The sequence below is a fragment of the Sceloporus undulatus genome, chromosome 1 (genome assembly GCF_019175285.1).
Source record: "Sceloporus undulatus isolate JIND9_A2432 ecotype Alabama chromosome 1, SceUnd_v1.1, whole genome shotgun sequence".
Classification (NCBI taxonomy): domain Eukaryota; kingdom Metazoa; phylum Chordata; class Lepidosauria; order Squamata; family Phrynosomatidae; genus Sceloporus; species Sceloporus undulatus.
The window spans coordinates 122,558,491-122,581,074 of record NC_056522.1 but is presented as its reverse complement, the minus strand read 5'-3'; the positions used below and the strand labels follow the sequence as shown (position 1 = coordinate 122,581,074).

The 22,584-nt window shown below is 40.2% G+C and overlaps 1 protein-coding gene across 5 annotated transcripts in view; it reads right to left on the bottom strand.

The window, feature by feature from the left end:
• Positions 1-22,584, bottom strand: part of BACH2 (BTB domain and CNC homolog 2) — a 235,152-nt gene that overhangs the window by 7,759 nt on the left and 204,809 nt on the right. For all 5 annotated transcript variants that reach the window (XM_042464408.1, XM_042464394.1, XM_042464402.1 and 2 more), the window contains 2 exons: positions 12,148-13,680; positions 663-869 (listed from right to left, as the gene is read on the bottom strand). In XM_042464408.1, the coding sequence (XP_042320342.1) occupies positions 663-869; positions 12,148-13,680 (1,740 nt within the window). The remainder of the gene's footprint in view (positions 1-662; positions 870-12,147; positions 13,681-22,584) is intronic.

The following is a 22,584-nucleotide window of genomic DNA, read 5'->3' as shown; positions in this document are numbered from 1 at the left end:
CCATCTCGGTTGGCCACTCTAGTCTGGTGTGTATAGAAAAAAAAAAAAACTGTTGTCAGATCCATTCCTAATGTGTGCAGGAAGTCAAGCAAGTAAGAAGCCAGTGGCTTGGAGATCCAATATCTCATTTACTCTATGGAAGGATTTAGAACTTCTACTCTATGAAGGGAGTCGTAAATTCAACCTGTTGACTTCCTCTTTCATAATGTCAGAACCGGGAGTGTGCCACTCAAGCTTTGGCATATGAGAACAGCATTTCCATCACTCCAGACTTTGAAAGGTTTGCATGTTTCATAAGAGAGAAGCATCATATTGGCCGGTCAGCATGATGAAGAGACACACACAGAATTGGCTTTTATATGTGGTCAAAACCACTATTAGTCCTATCTAGAGTAGGATTTCTACAATCAATGGGACTCCAGTTAGTTGCAGCAAACAAGTCACATCAATTTCAGTGGGTCTACTTTAGGCAGGTGGGGGTATAGGCCTATGGCCTGAGATGCAGCAAAATTGCTGAAGCTAACCAGGTTTGGTCAGTATCTGGCTGGAGGCTACTTGATGAACCAAAACAGTCTTGAGGTCCATTATTGAAGAAAGGAAGGACGTAAAATTAATTTTAGAAAAATGTTATTTCACTGGCATCAATATTCTATTCAACTTACCAACTTGCGGATTTCACATTCTAAATTCTGAATACAGTCCAGTTTTCTCTTACGGCAGCGCTGAGCTGCAATCCGATTCTTACTGCGCCGCCGAACATCATGGATAAATTCCAATTGCTCTGAGGTTAATTTGTGCATCTTTATCATCATCTGGAAATCGTTCCTTGGAAGATCTGTGATTTGATCTACAGGAAATGGAAGTTTCACCTGAGAGTGGAAAATAAGAAAGGAAAGGCAGATTGCTTAATGAACAAAGTATTTAACAGGCTCCTTCACATACTGTGGTTTTATTCAAACAATGTAAGATTGACAACTTTATCAGTATTAACTACTACATTCTAGGCAACTTGTATTTCTATAGAATTTAAGTAGTACATCTTCCACAAGTTGATATTTCATCAGTGTATTAAATAAAATAACACTAGGAACACTACTTCTAGCTCTACACAACCTTGTATTTTTCACATATAAAAACAATCAATTTCCTCAAAATATAAACTCTATTAGTAAGCAATAAGGTATTTTTAAAATGGAGAGTAAAATTTAGCCATTAATCCTAAAACTAGGACCACTTACAATCCTTATTGAGGCTAGATAATGTAATGGAGCTTTCTCAATTTACCCTGGAAGATCCTTCAAAATAATTTTCAGGTCTCAGAGAAAATTCTTGCATAAAAATTATTATATCTACAGCCCCAAACCAAGTTTGTCCCAGTCACAATCTCTCATGACACCCCTAGCAACCTCTTGCAGAATCCTAGGGTTTCAGAGAATACTGGTTGAGAAACTCTGGTGATGTTTTAATACAACATGATTATCTTTTAATACAAGATAACCACAAAAAACAAACAGTGAAACAAATAGTGTTTCCTAGGTCACTAAGACTGCAAAAATGCTTTCCCCAAAGGATAAATAACTGTTTTATTTTCAGAATGCTTCTGGAGGAGGAGACACAGTGATAATGGTTGGTCAAATGTCTTGCATGACAATAATGTACTTGCTCCTTTTAAAAAGCTTATCTGATTTAGTGTGGCATCAAGAGCTTTCAGCATAAACCATCCACCCATTAGATATTTATCACCTTCTCAGTCTATTTTATACATCTAAGCAGGTGGTTACCTCAGTTTCATTTTGTTTACTGATGGAGTTTAAAGTGCTTGCAAAATGCTTAGGAAGAAATGCTTGGCATGATGGACATATACTATTGGCTGTGTGTGTAATGGTGGTGGGAAAAAAAGCAAATGTGGTTGGGAAAAAGATTGAAAACAGAATTGCATACGTCAGAGTAAAATACTAGGAATAAATTTGGTTACCCTGTTTTAGAACCAGAAAGAGGTATAGAAAAGGGCAATTAAAATGGTCAAGATAGTGGTGTACCCTTCCTAAAACCTAATAATAATCACACTTTTCTATTTCTCCAATCTCCCTTTACTAACCTTTTACTTTTTTAAAAATAGAAATGGAGGTCAGTCAGTGGAACTGATAAGCATCAGGGCTAGGATACACACATAAAAGGAAGTACTTCTTTGGATCACAAAGAACCAGGTATTTCCTTAAAGACTAGTAAGTTTGATTTGACCTAAGCTTTTATGAATTGCAGCTCACCTCACATAAGATACCTGGACTCCAGAGCATAAAATCTCATGTCAAAAACCTGACATGCCTTCAAGGTGCCATTAGACACTCTGATGTTTTTGCCATGACAGATTTAACATGGATACCGCTCAGAAAATTCTTCAAACAAAGCACAATTAACTTCTAACATTAAGTGATGTATTTATGATCCATTTATTTAATGGGTGGGGAAAAACATGCAAGATTTAGGGATGTCTTGTTCGGGGCTGGATGTAGTACCAGCCCCTCGCAAGAATTCTTTCAGTGCTGAAGAAGGACGCACATTTCTGCTACAGCATAAGCTGCACTGGTGGTAAATTATGCAACAGAGAAGCACTCAAGCCCTTTTGCTGGTGGGGTCCAGCATCCCCTCTTAACCTATGGCAGAACTGAGCCCCCAAACAAATTCAACTCACACCTATCCCTCAGCCAGCAATCAAATTTAGTCCTCATCACTGGATCTATGGGGAACCTGGGTGGGGATGTACCCTCTCCAGGCTGAGATTGATGGAAGACGAGAAACCAACAAAGAAAACTGAAGTACACAAGTGTGACCCCCCTCCCCCCATAATAGCTATGAGCACTGTGCAAGCAGGTAAATAACACAGAAAAACCATTCCTCCAGACCGTTCTCAGCCTTCATTTCTTTTTCACTGCCTCAAATTGCCAAGCTAATGCCCAAAGTGTCCAACAAGGTCACTAATCCAAATGATCCCTTTCATGGCACTGGGCAGGTGTTAATGTTTGGCCACAATATTAACAAGAACTCCAAAGCTCATCTGCCTGGTGGTGAAGTCCCACCTCTCTACAAGGGAGGAAAGGTTTTTTTCAACAGTTATTGGCCACAATTTAGCTAATTTAAATCAGCATATTGGAGGAAGTAGATTAAGTCTACGAAATCTCATGCTGCCAACTTCTTTATTTCAGTTAGTCTCAAAGGTGCTACAAGATCTCTCTACATAGATTCTACAGACTAACATGACTATATGTTTGAATTAAATCACTATGTTCAGAAAAATATTGTTGAGATATGACCTTCAGATCCTGGGGCATGATATTCATTACTTTCAGGTCCTTCTGAGCTTCCAGGGGCATCTGGTTTGCTATTGTTGGAAACATGATGCTTGACTCAAATGATTTTGATTTGATCCACTAGTCTTCATGGACTTTGGCCCTACTACAATGAGCCAATTAATTCCTGTGGTATCATGCTGTCTTTGCCTTTTTGCCATCACAACTCTGGAATCCATCTGGAACACATTTGGGTTTGTGTGCCAGTGTTTCTGAAGGCCACAAGGTGGTGCTATGTATTTATAATACACGCCAAAAGAAAAGTTATGCTTAGATAAGGCGGCACGAAAAGAAAAGCCACTTATACTTGTTTCTTGCCTCTTCCCATATTCTTTACAGAAACATTGTTTGATATGTGAATGTGGATTTTAATATCTTGCTTGCAACTCTGGAAGTATATGGAGATAAATACTATGGCCTAAATCAGGAGTGGGAAATCCACGCGGGCCTTCCCTAAAGGTCTTAAAAATTCATATCGTTTTGGAAGAGTGTAGCTATCAGACAGGGATTAAACAAAGGCTAAGCATAACAAGCATCAATAGGACTTCTGCCTTTCCCTTACATAAGAAACTGTGTTTGCTGAAATTCTACATACTGTTAAAGGGGGATCCTATGTTTACTTATGTGTATGACAACTTTTCTAAGAAGGCAGAAATGCAGGTTGTGATTTGTGAAACTAGGACTGCATCCACACTGCAGAAATAATCCAGTCTGACACCTCTTTAACTGCCATGACTCAATGCTAATGCCAACAGTTCCACACCTTGCTAAGTTTAAAAATCAATACAGTGCTTAGTTTAATGTACTGTATTGTCAATACTGTCAAAATTCAAAACACATGAAGAGCTATTTTCTGCCTGGCATTTCAGTAGGGGGCATTTTTAGCTGGCATACCAAGTCAGTCATTGGCAGAAGTGATGTTAACAATGTCTACTGCAATATTTGAAAACACGATTTAAGAGCCCTTCAGCTCAACCTGCACATATGTTGGTGTAGTTTTCAAAAAGGAAATGTGGGTGAAAGGTCTGTGTGGATTCCAGAAGAGGCCCTGGAAAGGGTGAGCAACATTTCTGTTCACCCATTTACTCATAACAGACTCTCAAGTTTCCCACATGGATAGGAAAGCAAATAACCATACTTCCCAATGGTACTGTTACAATCAAGTTCCCAGATCTCACCTAAACTGCATCTACTCATGATAATAATAGGAATAACAAAATTACTCTCTCTCTCTACCACAGTACTTCAGACCCATATTACAATTATTTTATTTTAATTACCAAGGTACACTGACAATCTATAATGAATTTTGGGGCAATAAAATAAAGCCCGAATTTTAAAAAAGCACAAACTCTCATTTTTGCTGTGGGAATGGATATAATTTGGCTCAATGATAGATACACTAAAATGGATTCTGAAGTTGTTTTCAATAATGCGGATCTCTTATTCACCAAGGAACATGACCCCCACCAAGCTCCCAAATGCAACACAAAAGTCCCTTTTTAGACGGGGGTGTCATTCTATGCTTGATGTCTAGCTAGATTTCCCAAAGCTATTCACAGTGTTAAGCTAAAATCACTAGAGGGTGAGAATAGGTTTATTTCTCCCAAAACAAATGGACAAAATTAAACTGTATATTTTGCCTCATTATATCTGATTTTACAAAGCCCAAACAACTGCTTTAAGGAAAAACAAAGCAAAGCAAACCTAGGAAAGGCTGGCTAATGGTGCAAATGGTTGGTTACCAGGTGGCATAGCTAAAATCTGGGTAAAACCTAATCAATTCAATGATAGGGCAACCCAAAGGTTCACTCTCATGAACCACCGTGAAGCTCAACAATGGCACCATATCAAAACATATAACCTTACAGGTCAGTTTGTGTTGCATGAAAAACAAAGGAAAAGCTGCCAAATGAAACAGTGCTTTGTGTAAATACACAAAAGCTGACCTCAGATATGGTGATGTGGACTATTTGGCTTGCAGACGGCTAACTACTGATAATGATAAGATGATGTTCCTCTGAACTATAAACTTAACACCTCAGTCAGTAGTGGGAAACATGCGCCCCTGCAGATGGTGTTGAAGTCCAACTCCGGCATTCTGTGCCATTGGCTATGCTGCCTAAGGGATGCTAGGACTTGCAGTTCAAGATCTGGAGATCCACACATTTTCCACTTGTGACTTAGAACATGATGTGTGTGTGTGTGTGTGTGTGTGTCTGACCTCCCAAAAGACTACAGTAACTTTAAACATATGATAAGGTGCTAACAGTATCATTTGTTTGTGTTAGCATCTGAGATGGGAGGACAAATCCCTGATTGTTATAAATTTTGTTATAAAAATGGAACATTAGGTTTTCCAATACAGTAATGGCTCCCAACTTGTGGGTTCTCAGTTTTTGGACAATTCCCAGAATTCCTCATCAGTGGCCATGTTGGCTACGACTAGGTTGAAGTAAAAAAACATCTGGAGGCACAAAGTTGACAACCACTGAATTAAAACTTGAGCTATAACATGTATAAGGCCTTTCCAGAAGGAACCTGTGACCCTACAAATGTTATTCAACTGAATCTTCCATCAGCCCTAGCCAGAACAACAGTGAGGGATATTATGAGTTGCCCCACATCATCTAGAGAGCCATGTTTCTCATCTCCCATGTAAGGAAAACAAGCTGTGATAAGAAATGAGGTTGAGAAATAAAGTAAGAGAGAGAAAATAAGGAGACTATGGCTGTGAGCCAGGTTGCTGGCAGTCCCCAGACTATGCTCTCTTGAATGGTATCATTGCTCATGGATTAAAAGCTAATGCATGGACTGATTTCATTTATTTAAGTGACGGGAGATCAAGGTGAAATTAGACATGGGTGTATATGTGCTAATTGGGAGGTTCTGTATCCTTAGCCTCTTCCTTAGTATCTTAGCTTCCCTTAACCTCTTCAAACATAGATTCCATATACCAGTGACGCATGTAAACATACACAGAACACAAAAGCTTCAAAGGACTTGCCTAAGCTGTCCAAAACTCAGTGAATGTTTCAAACCAGTAATGTCTGCATCCACTAAATATCTCACTCCTACTAATGCTGAATTCATTTCCCAACTGCAGATATTTATGTAATCAAAAGGGCACCACAAATGCAATGGGGGGTTCAGCTAAATTAGAAGAACCTCAAGGTTTACAAATGTACTCTCCATGTCCCACAAAAGAAAATCAGAAACTTCTACTTCTCCAGTGGACTAAGCATGCTCAGTAGACAGAGGGCTCATTCCCACTATGATATAAAGCACATTTTCTTTGTATTTTGCAGAGGAATTACAGCCCTCCCACTGATCGGGATAAAGCTATGGGGTTGGTACAAGCTTTGCAACATCCCCTAAATTATTATCAGTTGCTTTTCTTCTCATGGTGCCACTTGGCTGAGATAGTAGTATGCAAAACACTGCAGAGTACTTCACTATTATACCATTACTGCAGGCCAGGAAGGAAGAGTCTTCCAAGAGTCATTTATGCCAGAGCTAACATATTCCACCGTTAAGAAAGCAGATCAAAGATGGAGCTGAAGCTGGTTTGGATTCTCAATCAAAAATCCCTAATATATTTCAAATTGCAACCAACGTTAGTCTATCTATATTGCCCCCCCTCCAACCTTGTCCCAGGTCAAATCCTGCATTTAGGTGTTTTCAGTAGCTTCATGTTCCATTAATTGGCTTCACTGCCAAAAGTCCAAAATGAAAATATAAAAAGGTTGCGCATGTAGGCAGATCCATGTGCAAATTTTTTTTGCAGATGTAGGTCAGTGATTCTTGGGCAAGTCACACTCTCTCAACTTCAGACCCAACCGGGGAAGGAGCCAAGGCAAGTGCAGAAGGGGCCATGGGCGGGCCAGGGGGAGGGAGCACAGAGGCCGGGAGAGGGGCCATGGGCGGGCCAGGGAGCAGGTGGGGATGAAGGTCCATGACAAAAAACAGCGATTCCAAAAGGTCCCCATTCATACGTGGATGAGGCACCTTTTGGAATTGATTTGGCATAGCGAAGCAGAGCCGGATCGAGATTTGGATCTTTCAGTAAGTGGGAATGAGGCCTAATATTAAGCAGTGTTCATACATTACTGTTTTCCCTAAATCAGGATTGGAAATTGTGTGGCCTTCCAGATGTTGTTAAACAGTAACACCCAGCATTCCTTACTACTGACCACACTGGCTAGAGCTGCTGGGAGATGCAGTTCAGTAACATTTCAAGGGCCAGACATTTCATACCCCAGTCTTAAACATTAATGACAGGTTTAGATTAGCATAGCTCTTCTGGTATTAACTGGGTTATTCTACGGCTCTGTATATGACAGCATATACACGGATGGTTATGTGTAATCCAATTGGACAAAAACACTTTCAGACTGTCATTCAAGAGCTCATACTTGGTCTTCCACATTCTCCAAGGCTGCCTAAATTGTTTTACAACACTGCCTTGGAGAAAGAGCTCTTTTGAAAAGGAACTTACCAGCCTCAGTTAAGAAGAAACTCTTAAATATAAAATGAAAGGCAAGAGGAATGAGATTCCTCTAGATAGTAACAGTTCTTGGAAAACAATCTACTAATGCTTTCTGCCTTTCTTTAATATTCTCTATATCTTTGCCTTTAAACTGCGTTAGGTTTAGATGTTACCCATGGTGGTCCAGGAAGTATATCATAAAAAGACAAACACTAAGCCACTTTTTTAAAAAAACCTACCCCCTCCAAAAGTATTTGAGAAAAGGGTTTTGGGGAGAAGCAGCTTACACCGAACAAGGATGAATTCCTATTCTAAGTCAATGTACAAAGTAACAGTTCCTTCTCAAAGAGTACAGCATTTTCAGTATTTTCTACAATACTGTGGTTGAATGGTTTCACTGAAAGCTTAAAACATATATCCTTTTCTGCATTCAACTCTTACTCTTCATTTTGTTTTCCATTTGATGACTGAGTGGAACAAATAGAAAGAAGAAAAATATGTATATTAACTTGCTAACTCTGCTAAGCAATACATATCACCTGTCAAAAATAGTTTGGGGCCTGAGGCAAAGTCTCCCCACCCAACCCTCACAACACACAGAGATTTTAAAAAATGCAAATGATGTAATGAACAATGTTCTACTCTTTAATATTTTCACATTTGGCTGCCTGAGGTGAATCTGATTCTGACTATATGCCAGTTTTTGTTGTGTGCCTTCAAGTCATTTCTGACTTATGGTGACCCCTAAGGCAAATATATCACCAGCTACTATTGGCACAATTTTATTTATTTATTTATGGTATTATATCCCACCTTTCTTCCAAAAGATTAGTTCAGAGGGCCTCTACCTTCCTCTGAGACTCAGGAAGGCAAAGACAACCCCTCCCCCCCCGAACTAATATTTTGCGGCACCTACATGGTAGAAATAATGCAGTTTGACACATCTTTAACTCCTATAGCTCGATCTCACAGATGGCAGGGATTTATAGTTTTGTGAGGCACCAGAATTTTGTGGCAGAAAAGACTAAAATAAAGACCTTGTAAAATTACCAGTCTCAGAATTCCATAAGATGGAGCTACGGCACTTAAAGTGGTATCAAACTGCATTATTTCTACAGTGCAGATGCACCCTGAGAGAGCATGACTTACCCCAGGTTAGTAGGTTTCCACAGCCAAGCAGGGATTCAAACCCTGGTCTCCAGAGTCACAGTGCAACACTCAAACCACTGCATTATGCTGGCTCTCCTATTTGCCTCGTATTTACCTCATTTGAAGGAAAATCTTTGGCCATACAACTTAAATGAACTGAAACAGCCCGATGTCTTTCTGTACCTTTCATTCCATTAAAAAAAAACACAACTATGAAAAAAGTTATCTTAATTCTTCTTCTGATTGGTAAACAACTTAGCTAACAAAGGCCCGAACAGACAAGCCAAAATAAAGCTGCTTCGGGTCACTTTGGAGGTATGCTGTTTAAATGGCACATGCATCTTAAGAGTTCAGACACTGCGCCAAAGATGCGCTCCAATCCTTAGGACTGGACCATGGCTTTGGCATGGCTTTCAGCCTCTTAGGACGCATGTGTCATTTAAACAGCTTACCTCCAAAGTGACCCGAAGCAGCTTTATTTTGGCCTGTCTGTTCAGGCCCAAAGACATTAAAAATACTTTTCCAGTTTCCAGCCGGTTGCATACTTTACATACTGGTATAGCTTACATTTTATATTTTAATAATGTATCTCTACATAGGGTTTACTCAGCTGAAATGGATGGGGGTGTGGGGAAGTCAGAAGCAAAAATAAAACCTTTCACCTGTTTTAAATTATGCCAATTCACACAGGGCCAATGTGCTCAGAAATGAGCATCAAGGCACTGTCCTCCCACCAGGGACTACTACTCTGGGATTTAATCCATTTTTTTTTAATATGTCTATTTGTAAAGTGCATTGGAGAAGGAACAATCTGCTCATAAATGAAATATATGCACCTAAGCATGGAAAAGGGGAGGAAATAGTTCAGAAAAAAAGAATCTTAATGGCCCAAAGATTCTGCTGTTGGGCTATGTTGAGTGCGGCGTGGTATTTAGACGATGCATGCCCTGAAAACAGCCTGAAGCTGCCCTGATGCCACCCCAACCCGGAAGAGTCAGCTTGAAAGGAGTGGAAAAACCCTGCTCCTTTTCAGAGGCTGGTTGGGAACAGCGGTGATGGGCCAGATTGCGGCTGCACACATGAAGTTGCTGTGGCGCCGGAGCAAGCGGAGCCAGGGCAACCTCAATCCACTCTTTTTGATCAGTCTATTTCACTCCAATTTTAGATTTATAGGGGGTGGGGGAAGAAAAGGGCTGGATGAATACTACTAAATGGCAGGACAAGAAGGTCTTATAGTGCAGTCCTATGTCTATTCAAAAATATCCCATTAAAGTCAGTGGGATTTACTCCTTGTTAAATATGTAGAGGGCTGGAACACATCCCTCAGCAATCTACTCAGAAATAAGTACCACTCTCAACCCAGTAGCATTGTCAGCTAAAATATTTCCACTTAAAAAAAAATCAAGCTGTTCAGAAAAGAGTATTTTTTCATTTTTGAAGATAATTTGCTATAAGAAGGGAAAGGTAGGGAGGTTCTGTTGTTCCAAAAGCACAGAGGTTCCTTTTGTAACTATAGTGCAGTTCTTTGGATCCTGGCTACTAAGTAAAAGACGTCCCATTGATACATTTTTTAAACACACGTTACTCTATTACAGAATGACCACACGGAGGAAAGCGCCACATTTTCCCCACTAGTAACAATGTACTGCAGATAGAGCACCAGAAGATGCAGTATTCTGAAATTTTCTTCAGAGGAGGCCATTTTAATGTCCCACACAATGGACAAGTAACAAGTACATTATTTAACAAGTATTTATTCAACAGTTCACTGTCTGGAAAGACCTTGTTTCTCACTAATAAGAAAGAGAGTGGATTGGCTAAAAGTCTGCATGCATATCTGTGCGGACCTTGTAGCTTTCCTTTTGGATCCTAGCTGGTCCCCTTTCCTGTGAGATGTTTGCTTATTAGTGCCAGTATGAGGGTGTTTTTTAAAAACTGAATGCTGCTACTGCAGCAGTAGTATTACTGATGAGAAGCACAATCAGTTAACTGTTGGAAGGTCATATGGCTTTGGGCTAGGAAAGAGATGGGATTCAAGATCGCATGGGCTGATAAGGTATAGATTAACTCTCCAGGGATCCAGATTCTTGTTGTGGTTGTGCTATGCAAACATGGATCTCTCTTTTTGCTTTTTATACTCTCTATCCTTTCCCTTTTTCCTCTAGATGACCTTTTCACTAAAAATACCACACAAAATCAGGCACAGTTTAACCAAAACCCAATGATGGTCACAAACAGAGCTTGGGAGTTATTTTTTGGGACTACAATGCCCAGATTCTAGAAAAGTAGTCTAAAAAGGAGCTTTTCCAAGCACCAATAATAATCAATTTAACCATGGTCAGATTTGCTACTGCTTTTTGCCTCCATCTTTCCTTTTGCATGGACATTTCCCTCTCTCATTCAGTTCTGGAGCTCATTACATATGACATTTGTACCTGCCTTTTTCCAAAACACAATTAACACAGAACTGCAGTTTGCAACATGTAGTTAAAATAAGGTCTCTAAACTGTGGTCTATGCTAATTGTATGTGTGCTCAAGTCACCTGTTGACTTATGGGGCCCTCACAGATTTCATAGGGTCTTAGACAAAGAATCCTCAGAGGTGGGGTGGCTTTAACAGTTTTTTCTTCTGAAATATAGCCTATGGCACCTGGTATTTGTTGGCAGTCTCCCATCCAAGTACTAACCAGGACTGACCCTGCTTAGCTTTCAAAGATCAGGCAGGATCTAGTGTCTTTAGAGTGCTTAGGCCCTAGGCTAGTTTTAATTAACAAAAATACTGGGAGAGATGACCTAATGCTAACCACAGTAGTTTCAGTACTGAAAGGGAGGGGGAAATCTCCATGCATGAAAGGAGATAGGGTGTGTGAAAAAAAAAGCATACAAATGCCAATGGGGCACTCCCAATCTTTCAACCACAGCTAGAACATTGAGCAATTTAAGTCCTTTTTCTCTTGAATCTTTTATATGATGGCACCACACTGCCCCACACATATTTTCTGTAAACCCCTCCCCCCCAATTAGCCTGACAGCAAACAGCAGATGGGATAAAATGGGCTTTTCTCTGCTCTTTCTATACAAAGGAGGCCATTTAAGGTAACAATGGGCTTGCTGAATGGGTCACAATTAGTGTTAACAGGTGTACTTGTCACAAATCCCTACCTCATGTCCTCTGTCTTGCACAGGACATGACTCACTGTCTGCTTCAGAGAACGATCCAGACTCATCGCTAGAGTTTGTTCCATAGGATGGCTCACATTTTATCTGGGGTCTGACTTGGTTGTACATTCCATCTCCCGTCATGGTCGGCTCCTGATGCTCAGCTGCCGAGAATCGAGGGGAAGATGAAAACTCACACAGAGGGAGGCTACAGGGAGAATCACCACTGCCATCCTCTGCGTAAGAGTAGGAGGAACATGAGCTGGAGGTTCTGGTTCTGGTTTCCAGGGGAGGAGAGCGTGGGCAAACTTTAATTGGCACTGGGCAGCTGGTGTTAGGCCGCATCCGGCCTGGGAGGTGATCAGCTGCCTGTCCAATGTGAGAATAGGTCTGGCAGCTGGGGAGAGATTGGCTACTTCCAGCCCACAGACCTTTTGGCACAGTCTCACTGAGATCTTTGTCTAAGCTGCTCATGCCAGAATATGAATGCACCGAAGTATTTACTTGGTCACAAACATTTGAAGAAAAAATAACACTCCTCCTGTCCACCTCACCCTCCTGCTTACAAAGACCTTCAACAAAGCCAGGACCCCTGAGAGGCGATTCCACTGCAAAATTGGAAGCATCCTTCTGAACAGCTTGGGAGAGTCCGTAGTTCCCTCCAAAATTGACATAATCAGTTTTGTGGTCACCCTGAGTTGTCCCCTTGTCGAAAGGGCATGCTGGACTCCTGGCAAAGTGCTGCTGGGAAGTACTGGGGAAGCCAATTAAGTCTATGTTTTTTGTTCGGTTGAAGAAAGACCTTAGGCAAGAAGCAGAGGAACCACTTTTGGACCTGTCTGGGCCCATGGGACTTTGCTGTTTTCGGTCCATTTCAACATCCTCCTCCTTATCCCTGATGTCAGGCTCATCTCCAGAGAGGCAAAGCGTGATGTTCTCTTCATCATTCTCGTCACTTCTAGGCTCACTTTTAATTTGCCCTACTGCAAGCTCTGGTTTGAGGCCATCACCAGAACTTTCTTCACTGAATGTGCTTGCGAAACCTGAGGTACTAATGTGTGATGTGTTGTAGACATTCTTGGTACAAGCCAGCTGGTATTTCTTATATCTGGGGTACCGTGTTACTGTTTCTTTATCTGGACTGTCCTTGCCATCATTCAATATGTCAGAGTTGGGCAGCATCCCCTCCTCCTTCTCAGCTCCCAAAGTGGCAGCTTCAAAGTTAAAGGGCTCTGGGTGCATCCTCTCTCTTGGACAAGATATTTTGGAAGTCTCTGACTCCATCGTCTCTTCCTCTTCTCCTTCAGAGTTCTCATCTTCATGCATCCGCTGACAGGTGCTATCCTTCTTGCACAGGAACAGGCCATCTTCATTGTTCAATAGTTGCGTCTGAAGAAAACTGAAGCAGGAATCCTCCAGGTTGTGCATGCGCAGGAATTCTGCACAGTGGATGACCTCTTGTATGTTTTCTCTGCTGAGTAACAACTTAGCAGTGTAGGCAAACTGTAACAATGGACCAAATCCCCTGGCAGTGACCTGCAAAAAACAACAAAAAAACATGGAAATTGACAGCATTACCATCAGCACTGCTATTGTCCCAAGCCCCTCAACTGTAGTTAGATAACCTGACAGCTCTAATGTCCATAAATACCACACTGTACAAGTTAATCTTTCATTAAGTCAGCAGTGAAGCTGCCTCCAATAATTAATGCTGCCTGCTCTATTGCTGTTCACAATCTTCATATTATAGAATGATCTAAACATTACTTCCAACAAATGAGTCAGAAAATGATGACGTCCTTGGCACTTGCCAAATGGCATTCAATCAAGTAACAGATGTTTAATAAACTTATGGATGCTGCTAGTTTTCAATGGGTGAATAATCCCACCAATTTCACAATATATCTATAATCTAGGCTGAGTTTACTCTGCAATTATAATAAACTATGACAGTAACTAAATCCTTTCTTTGGCTTAAAAGGTCTGCAGTAGTGTCCTCCACGTTGGTTCCCTCCAGTTCTGCTGAACTGCATTCCTATGATGTCTAAGGATGGTGAGAGTTGTAGTCCAATATATCTAGAGGGGATAACAGTTTGGAAAAAAGCTGCTGTAGAAGTTTTCAAATGAATTGGATAAACATTTGTATAGGATTTCATTAGATCAAAGTCCCTACTATATGGACACTATGAATATTAAAACAGCATTCATAATAAGGTAGGGATATTGGGGAAAATATGTGAAAGTTAGTCTATTAAGGAAAAGAGAGAAAGAAAAGCAAAAGTTATGAGAGATTCATGTAACTGTGCATGTTACCATCCTGCAATTGCTCTAACCCAAGAGCAAAACAGTAGCCACTTGTCAAAATAAATTATATTTCATAGGTTCTATAAGAACATGGTGGAGCCAACTGTGGCTTCTAACTACATAAATAAGTGCAACATTAACACAATCTTCTTCCCCAGATTTCAGTGCAAGGCTCAGCCATGTAGCTGGAATTACAGAAAACAGTTTCTTCTTGTGATATATTATAATGGCTTCTGGCTGCTTGGATCCACTCTTAGACCCTCTCCCTACCCCCACTTCTGATCTGTCATCAGTTGTAGTCCACATGCTTTCATGCAGTCCACCCCAACCATGAGGTATTCCACCATCTAAAATGAAATGGAATATGAAACTCAAGAGCAGGAGTAGGCAACCTGCGGCCCGTGGGCCGGATGCGGCCCGGCGAGGCCTTGGGACCGGCCCCAGCCCGGTCCTGCCACCGATTGCAGCTGGGGCCTTTAGGGGGCAATTGTCTATAGAAGCCTCAGAAACATGCATTTATATTAACATTTTTTAAAAAATCAGCAAATTTTTTCGCATGTCCTCCATTTTTTTTTTAAAAAAGTGTCTTCCATTTGAAAATTTTGTCCTACATTTGTCCTGGTTTATTTATATATTTAAATTTTTTAAAAAAATATTAATTTTTTTGGCTTTGGCCCCCCAGTTGTCTGAGGGACAGCAACCCGGCCCCCGGCTCAAAAAGGTTGCCTACCCCTGCTCAAGAGAGACAGAAAGAGGAAGAATACAAAATCTTGAATGTTAACCAATATAGGAGAAATATTCAAGTAGGGACTAGATCACAGTTCTCTAGGATGGACACTAGTTCTCACTTAATAATCTTAGAGGACAGAGATCTGGGTTATAGAGATTTACCCAATAGGTCGACTGCATTTGTCTATTTCTTACTATTAATGTACTTCACTTTTACTTTTCTTATTCAAACATGCTTGCAGTCTCTTAAATTAGTTGACATTTTGCAAATACATAGATGCTGTCATTTCTGCAGTAGCACTACAGAGTGGGATCCCTGTTGGTCCATCCATCAGTAGAAAGCTATCTGCCAGAAGAATGGATCCCCCCCCCTTTGTAGCCCCATGAGTTCACCCATCTGCTTTGGAGATTCAGGGCTCCCAGCGAGAGACAGAAGTCCCCCTCACATCCAGGAAGTAAAAGTCACCAATTATATTAAAGCCTCATCAACTCATTTCTGTTGTGATTTCTAACAATTTTGAAATGCAGAATTCAGGGTGGTAATTAAATCTGTTATTATTACACAAGTAGAATACTTGTTAGGAGAACACAGTGTAGGGCAAAACAGGTCTGAAAAATTGAGGGTCATAAGATCTTTTTAAAAAACATATGCTGATTTTATAGAAGTTTGGTGTCCTAAATAAAAAGACTTCAGATTTGCTTGATCACATATAGCAAGTTTTCACAACTCGCTGTGACATTTGTGTGTTGTTATTGACTGAATAACCTCATCCTGCAAAAAATAAGAAAAAGATCAACGTCTTCCAACAGACATTCAAAACACTTTAATTTGCTGATATGAAACACAAAATCCATTCAAAAGCACTTAAAGAAATTGCACTGGAACATCAGTGTCCACATTTAACAAGGGCTGAGTAAAAACTGGATTGTTAAAAATTTCAAATTTGTGAAAGAACTGTACTATGACATGTTTATATATATATTTTAAATTCAGCACCCCAAAATACATTAGAAACTGGTACAATATTGAAAAAAGGTTTTTTTTTCCATTGCAGGCCTGAATAACTGACTACTGCTTGACAAAAAAAAATCACTTTTAATTACTTGCAATAACAACCACTTGTTAGATAATTCTGAAAGTAGATAAGTAATTTAGGAGACTATGAGCCCGTACAGACGAGGCAAAATAAATCTGCTTCAGATCACTTTGGAGGTATGCTGTTTAAATGATGCATGCATCCTAAGAGGCCAGAAGCCGCGCCAAAACCACAGGACTGGAGCACAGCTCTGCCGCAGTTTCTGGCCTCTTAAGATGTGTGTGTCATTTAAACAGCATATCTCCAAAGTGACCCGAAGCAGCTTTATTTTGGCCTGTCTGTATGGGCCCTATGAAATCCAGCTCAGTTTGCTCTTCCAACTGCTTCAAATAAAGAGAATTGGTCACTGCTCCTTTCTGAATTTGGCCCAGGTTACAGACTCCATAGAACCATCAAATCAAGTTATGGCAGTTACATACCACAACCACTAGGTGGGAGAACTGTAAAACAAGTAGAGTCACTCTAGCAATACATTTTAACCCATGCTCCTTTAGATGTGATCTAGGCAAAATAAAAGAAAATTCACTGACTGAGAACAATCCACAGTACATTTTTCCTCTCAAGCTGAGTCAAGACTTTCAGGCCCCATGAAACTGCAGCATTCCAGACATCTACTACTGATGTCTTCCTCCAGAGGATATGGCGTGCAGAACTCCTTTGCAGTTGGTGACATCCTATTGGAGACAGCTGCTTGCTCTTAAAAACACATGACAAAAAATCCATGAAGGTGGGAAAAACACCTCACAAGTGGAGAGAGATAAGAGCACTGAATTGGTAGGGATCATTTGTTCTCACAAAATTTGTGTATCAGTTAACAACAGAGCACTAATTTACAACAGACACTGGGGTAGCAATGCTGTATTTTGAACACTGTAACATGCATACTTGCAAATTTAAGAGATGCCCTCAGGGAGAAGACTTAGAAGCATTTCAGATCAGCACTAATGTTTCAAGTACATAAAACTGTAACTTTCATGATGAATGTGAGCAAGGCTTGCTGGCAAGTGTGGAAGTCGGCAGAATCTCAGTAGCCTGAAGCTGTCTAAATATTGATTTGCCCTTTATTGTGGTTCCACCATCACACTGTCTTAGGAACTGCTTGTATTTAATTCGCTGTGACAAGAAAGCAGATATTCAGGGACTGTAAAGTGGTTATAAATATTGCACACTTAAAAGATGAAGGTTTAAAAGCTGCATATTTTACATTTACACACTTTTTTCTGTGCCTGTTGGTAACGGGGTTTCCAGCCTCCTTCTGGGAGCCACTTTTAAGTAAACTACAATGACAGTAGAACCAAGAGAATGCATAATGGATACAATAACATCGTGCAGCATTTATGAGGGAAGTGAAATGGCAGTTTTAAAAATGTATATTCAACGGGTGATAATTTGTTAAGAACCTACATAAGGCAGAGCTGCATTTTGACTCATACATGCCTTTGAATCTAGCATCCCAAGCCTCTTGTATCCCCTCAGAACCAGTATGTCAAAGAGCTTGCCCTTGAGTCTCCTTAGTCACATCTCTTTACTGAATACCCACTTTGAATGCAATGACCTCAATTCTGAGGAGCCATTGTGTGAAAGGAGATAAAAGATCTCTATGCACATCAAAATGGCTATACAGAATGCATTCTACATAGTGATACACATACACTTGAGAGCAACTGTAATAGAAGCATCTCGCCCCCATCTCTTTTCTTTTACAGTACATGTGTTCAGATTAGCCTGAATTCATTCGTAATTTCATATGGTTCCATCATATAATTATGTCTCTGAGCCATAAAAAGCATGCTCAGATGTAGGAGGTGAAGGTGTAAATCCAACTGTTAGTCTTGTACCTGAAGAGAACCATTGAATCTAAGCTGTGTATGCTGATTTACCAAAATTCCTATGAATCAATGGTCTACTTTAGTGGGATTAACAACTGGATTTAGGCCAAACTATCAAACTCCTACTAAAGTCAAGATGCTCTGTCAGAAGTCCTTAGCAGGTTATTCATTGTCATCCTCCAGCGCACCTGAGGGGATTAAAATGAGAGGAAAAGGTAGTACTCTGGTCAGCAGAAATGATGCCAAAATTCCTAGTTTTTGGCTCAGAATACTGAGCTCAAAATTCAAGGCAAACCAAATCTCTGACTTTTTTTCAGTTCCAATTTTAATTCAAACCAGAGGGAATTAAAAAAAAAAAGGTGTCTTGACTTTTCCCAGTATCAAACACACTCACAACCTCAAAAACTTCCATACCACCCTCCCCTCCAATTCATGAGCTTCTGAAAACTGGTCCCTAACCTGTCTTACATGGTTGCTGTCCAAATGGAAAAGATCTCTTCTCTCTCTTTCTGGCATATGAAGTATTTTTGTATAGGCTAGTATGTCTAAAGTACATTACCCCAAAGATACTGATATCCATAAGAGCAGCTAAGTGGGAGACAGAAGGGACAGAGGGAAGTGTTGGAGGTAAGACCATTCTGTACACCCAATTATCTCATCTAGGGTGCCATAAAGTCCAGTCTGATCAATATTTGGCCTTGAAATAAACAGATTAGTCACTTTTAAAAAATAATTTCTAAAACTCAGTTCCAGAGCAAAATGGGGAAGAATAAGGGAAATACACATATCTTTATTTCTCACAATCTGTTTGCAGTATGGTGGAAAAGAAATCTAAATAAAATATGTAATGTGAGAGAGCTGAAGGGAAACTTAACTTGTTTTGCTTTTATTCTTTTGTTTGCCAAGACTTTGCATGTCATTTTGCTGGTTTTTAACTGATTTTATAGATTTTATTGTTGTCTTTGTTTTAAAAATCCATGTAAACTGCCTTGGAAGTTTTCAAACAGAAAGGCTGGGACATTAAGTACTTCTATTTACATTTATATTATTTATACACACACACCTTCTCAACTATAGGTTACTTCAGAGGCAGTCACCATTTCCCCTAGTTCTCTGGGATCAAAAACTGATTCTCTATAGCTCTGAATATCAGGAATTCACATTGCAGATGAATTTCAAAAAATATAAGTTTAGTTCATGGTAGTCAGGGGGAGGGGATGCACAGGCCACAGAGTGAATCCTTAAAAGAAAAAAAAATACAAGTATATAGTATGTGCATTTCTACCAGATCATCCCATCTTTTTCCTGTAAACTGTATCAAGAATCTAATGGTCAACTCAGGGCCTCCATGTCCAAGGCTCACTGCAGTTTAGGAGACATCATTTCTATCATTTCATCAGCCTGCACTCCTCTTTGGAATTCACTTCCCTGTGGTGTACTACATAGGACTTTATCACACATCGACCTATGTGCTTCCATCCCAAAAGTGGTGGCAACCCAGAAAAGCAATCCCATTTGCTATTGCTTATCATACACAGAGCACAACAAGGGGTTAAAAGCACATTAAAGTGGGCCCAATGCAAATTTGGCTATTAAAAGGAGACAAACAAATCCCCATTGCAAGCTTATAAATACTTTATCTGAGCATGCTCATAACTGTCATTTCCACAAGTGCACAACACACACATGCTCTAGGGAGGGGATCCGGGGGGATCCTGTTTGCGCCAGAAACCCCAGGAGGTATTTCAGAGAAAGACAGAATGAGGCTGCCCTTTGCAAACTCCTAAAACTACACACGAAGACAGACACACCCACATGAGAGAGAGAGAGAGAGAAAGGAGGAGGCTGAGTCCATAAGCCTGTCTGATTCCATGCCCTCCTTTCCCAAGGCATTTCTCCCTCCTGTCCAGGAAGACTTCCAAAGTGTCCTCCCTCTGCCTTTTCCCAGCAGCTGTGCCCTTAATTAGAGGAGGAAAAGCAGCTGGGGAGCCTAAAGAGGGAAGTGTGTGTGTGTATCCCTTTAAGGGACCAGAGCGTTCTCCCTCCTCCCAGCAAGGTACAAAGTCATCTGAGGCTTGCTTTCCACACGGCTGGCATTACATGAAGGGAGTCAATTCGCAAGCAAAATGGAAACGTAAATCTGGTGGTTTTACGAATTTACTTATTTCCTGATTGACTTCACATTCACCCTAGATTCTTTTCAGATTGCCTGCAGCGTCATGTGAAAAGCAATTATGAATTTGTCCCTAAACGCTGGATGACCCTGCATTGGCCCCACTTTAAACTTCCAATTTTGCCCCATGTGATAACATCAATAGTAAGGTTCATTTGCTTTCTGAAATTTTCATGATCCCAGTTTTTGAAATAGCATTTGCTGGAATTCCACCAGCAGTGTAGGGCACATATCCCTGAGTAGATAACATAACTAACTTTGGCTTAGCGATCAAGACTAGGCTGCATGGATCACATGCTCTTTCCTTCCCAATATTCTGTTCTCATAGACAAAACCATTCAGAAGGCAATACCTGATTTTTTCAAAGCAGATTTAGATGCATGGTTAACAATGGTTAAGAATGTTTGCAAATACTGTGTAAACAAGGTAGAAGGGAATAAGGGAAACCCATACACAGATTCCAAAATATTAGTTAATTTTTTATGCCTGTACCAGGTCTCCATTTTTAATTGCTTTAGAGGCAGTTTACTTTTTTCTCAGGTATGTTACTCAGTTCATTTAACAGCCTCAGTAGGCATTTTCTTAATGCTACAATTTATATAATTTAATACAATTTATATAATAAAGCCTTCTCTTGAAATAGAAGACAAGCTTAGTGACAGTTAACTCTATTTCTATTTTTTCCACACAGCCTTAGAAAAGTCTCAGGGATTAAAGATGACTTCTAATCTCATTTGCTGTAATTAGTGACTCTGAAAAAAAAGAAAAGAAAAAAGAACCAGGACACACAAGTACAAATACATACTTGTGCCCCACCCCACCCCAACCCCTTATTATTATGTTATAATAATTATTATGTCTGAATAGACAATGTAAAAGTGACCATGCAAATCACCTCTCCAGCAAATGAGAGAAGGACGGATAGAACAGGCACACTGAATTAGGGAGTTGCGTAAAGCAATTTTTGTGCATTACAAGTACTCTAAGGATTTGTTCTTAAAATAAATAGAATGTTGACAACCCAAAGAGAAACACAACATGATGTGAGTGGTGTCACTAGGGTTGGCGTCACCCAGGTTAACAACTCATGCTGTCACCCCCCCCCCAATAGAGACACCTTAGTAATTTTTTTGGTAATGTTACTCATATACTGTAATTCCTGGGTGTCACTGAATGTAATGTGACACAAACAACTAGGAAAATTAAAATTATAACTTTCAATTATATTATCTTATGCACAGCCAAAATATATTTATATGTATATAATTTCATGTGGTTAAAGTGAAAATTTGGTAAGATGTGGTGCTTTTAATGAAAATTTCAAAATAATAAATAATAATAATTTTTTTTAAAAAAATTAAAGGTTAAAATTCAGTTTTGTTAAAATTTTGGGGCTCTCCTTTCTCCTCCCATTAAGTTTCAGCCCTCTCACACTATCCATTCAGCATTTTAAAGGGATGCAGGTGAACATTACAGCCTGTTTCTGCCAAAAGGCAGATGTTTGGGGAGCAATGGGGTCACTGCCCACTAAAGTATCATCTGGTGCAGTCCACACACCCCTAGTGACACCCCAGCATAGTGTTTAAGAGGAAGACGAATGAGTGAAGAAATAATCTGTTTAGGATTAAATATGTATAGGACAGTTCACTAAGCACCACTGTCTTAAACAGGACACACGCTACTAGTTTTTCATTTCAGGGCAAAGACATCTACAGTGGAAATTACAAATGAACAGCACTGCTGCCAGTGTTCACATATACATGTGCAACATAAATGGAAGTATCCAGGGGTGGTAGTGTAAATTTTGAAGTTCAGGCCCTCACCAGGCCCTGCATGATGATTTCACTTTAATTGCTATAGCTGCCTCCTATTGAATTTTGGGGCTTGTAGTTTGGTTAGCGGCACCAGAGGATCGCTCTGGCTAAGAGTTTCAAATGCCCCTCCCTGTGCTGTCAATCCCAGGATTCCATTGGTTGGAACCAGCAAGTAAAGTGGAATCATAGCACTATAATCCTGTAGTGTAAATGGGCCTCAGGGCAGTCTCTATAGCCACATCCACAGTCTGAAAGCACATGTGGCTGTGTCAATCTACAGTGGGGCCTTGGCATCTGTTGGGGTTTGGTTCCAAGACTCGTTGGGGTTTGGTTCTGAGACTCGTCCACCAAATCTGTTGGGGTTTGGTTCCGAGACTCGTCCATGTGCAAGTCCCATTAAATACAATGGCATAGTACAATGGTGTCCCTTATATAGAACGACAAAATCAAGGTTTTCTTTTTGGAATTTATATTTTTTGGGAATATTTTCAAAC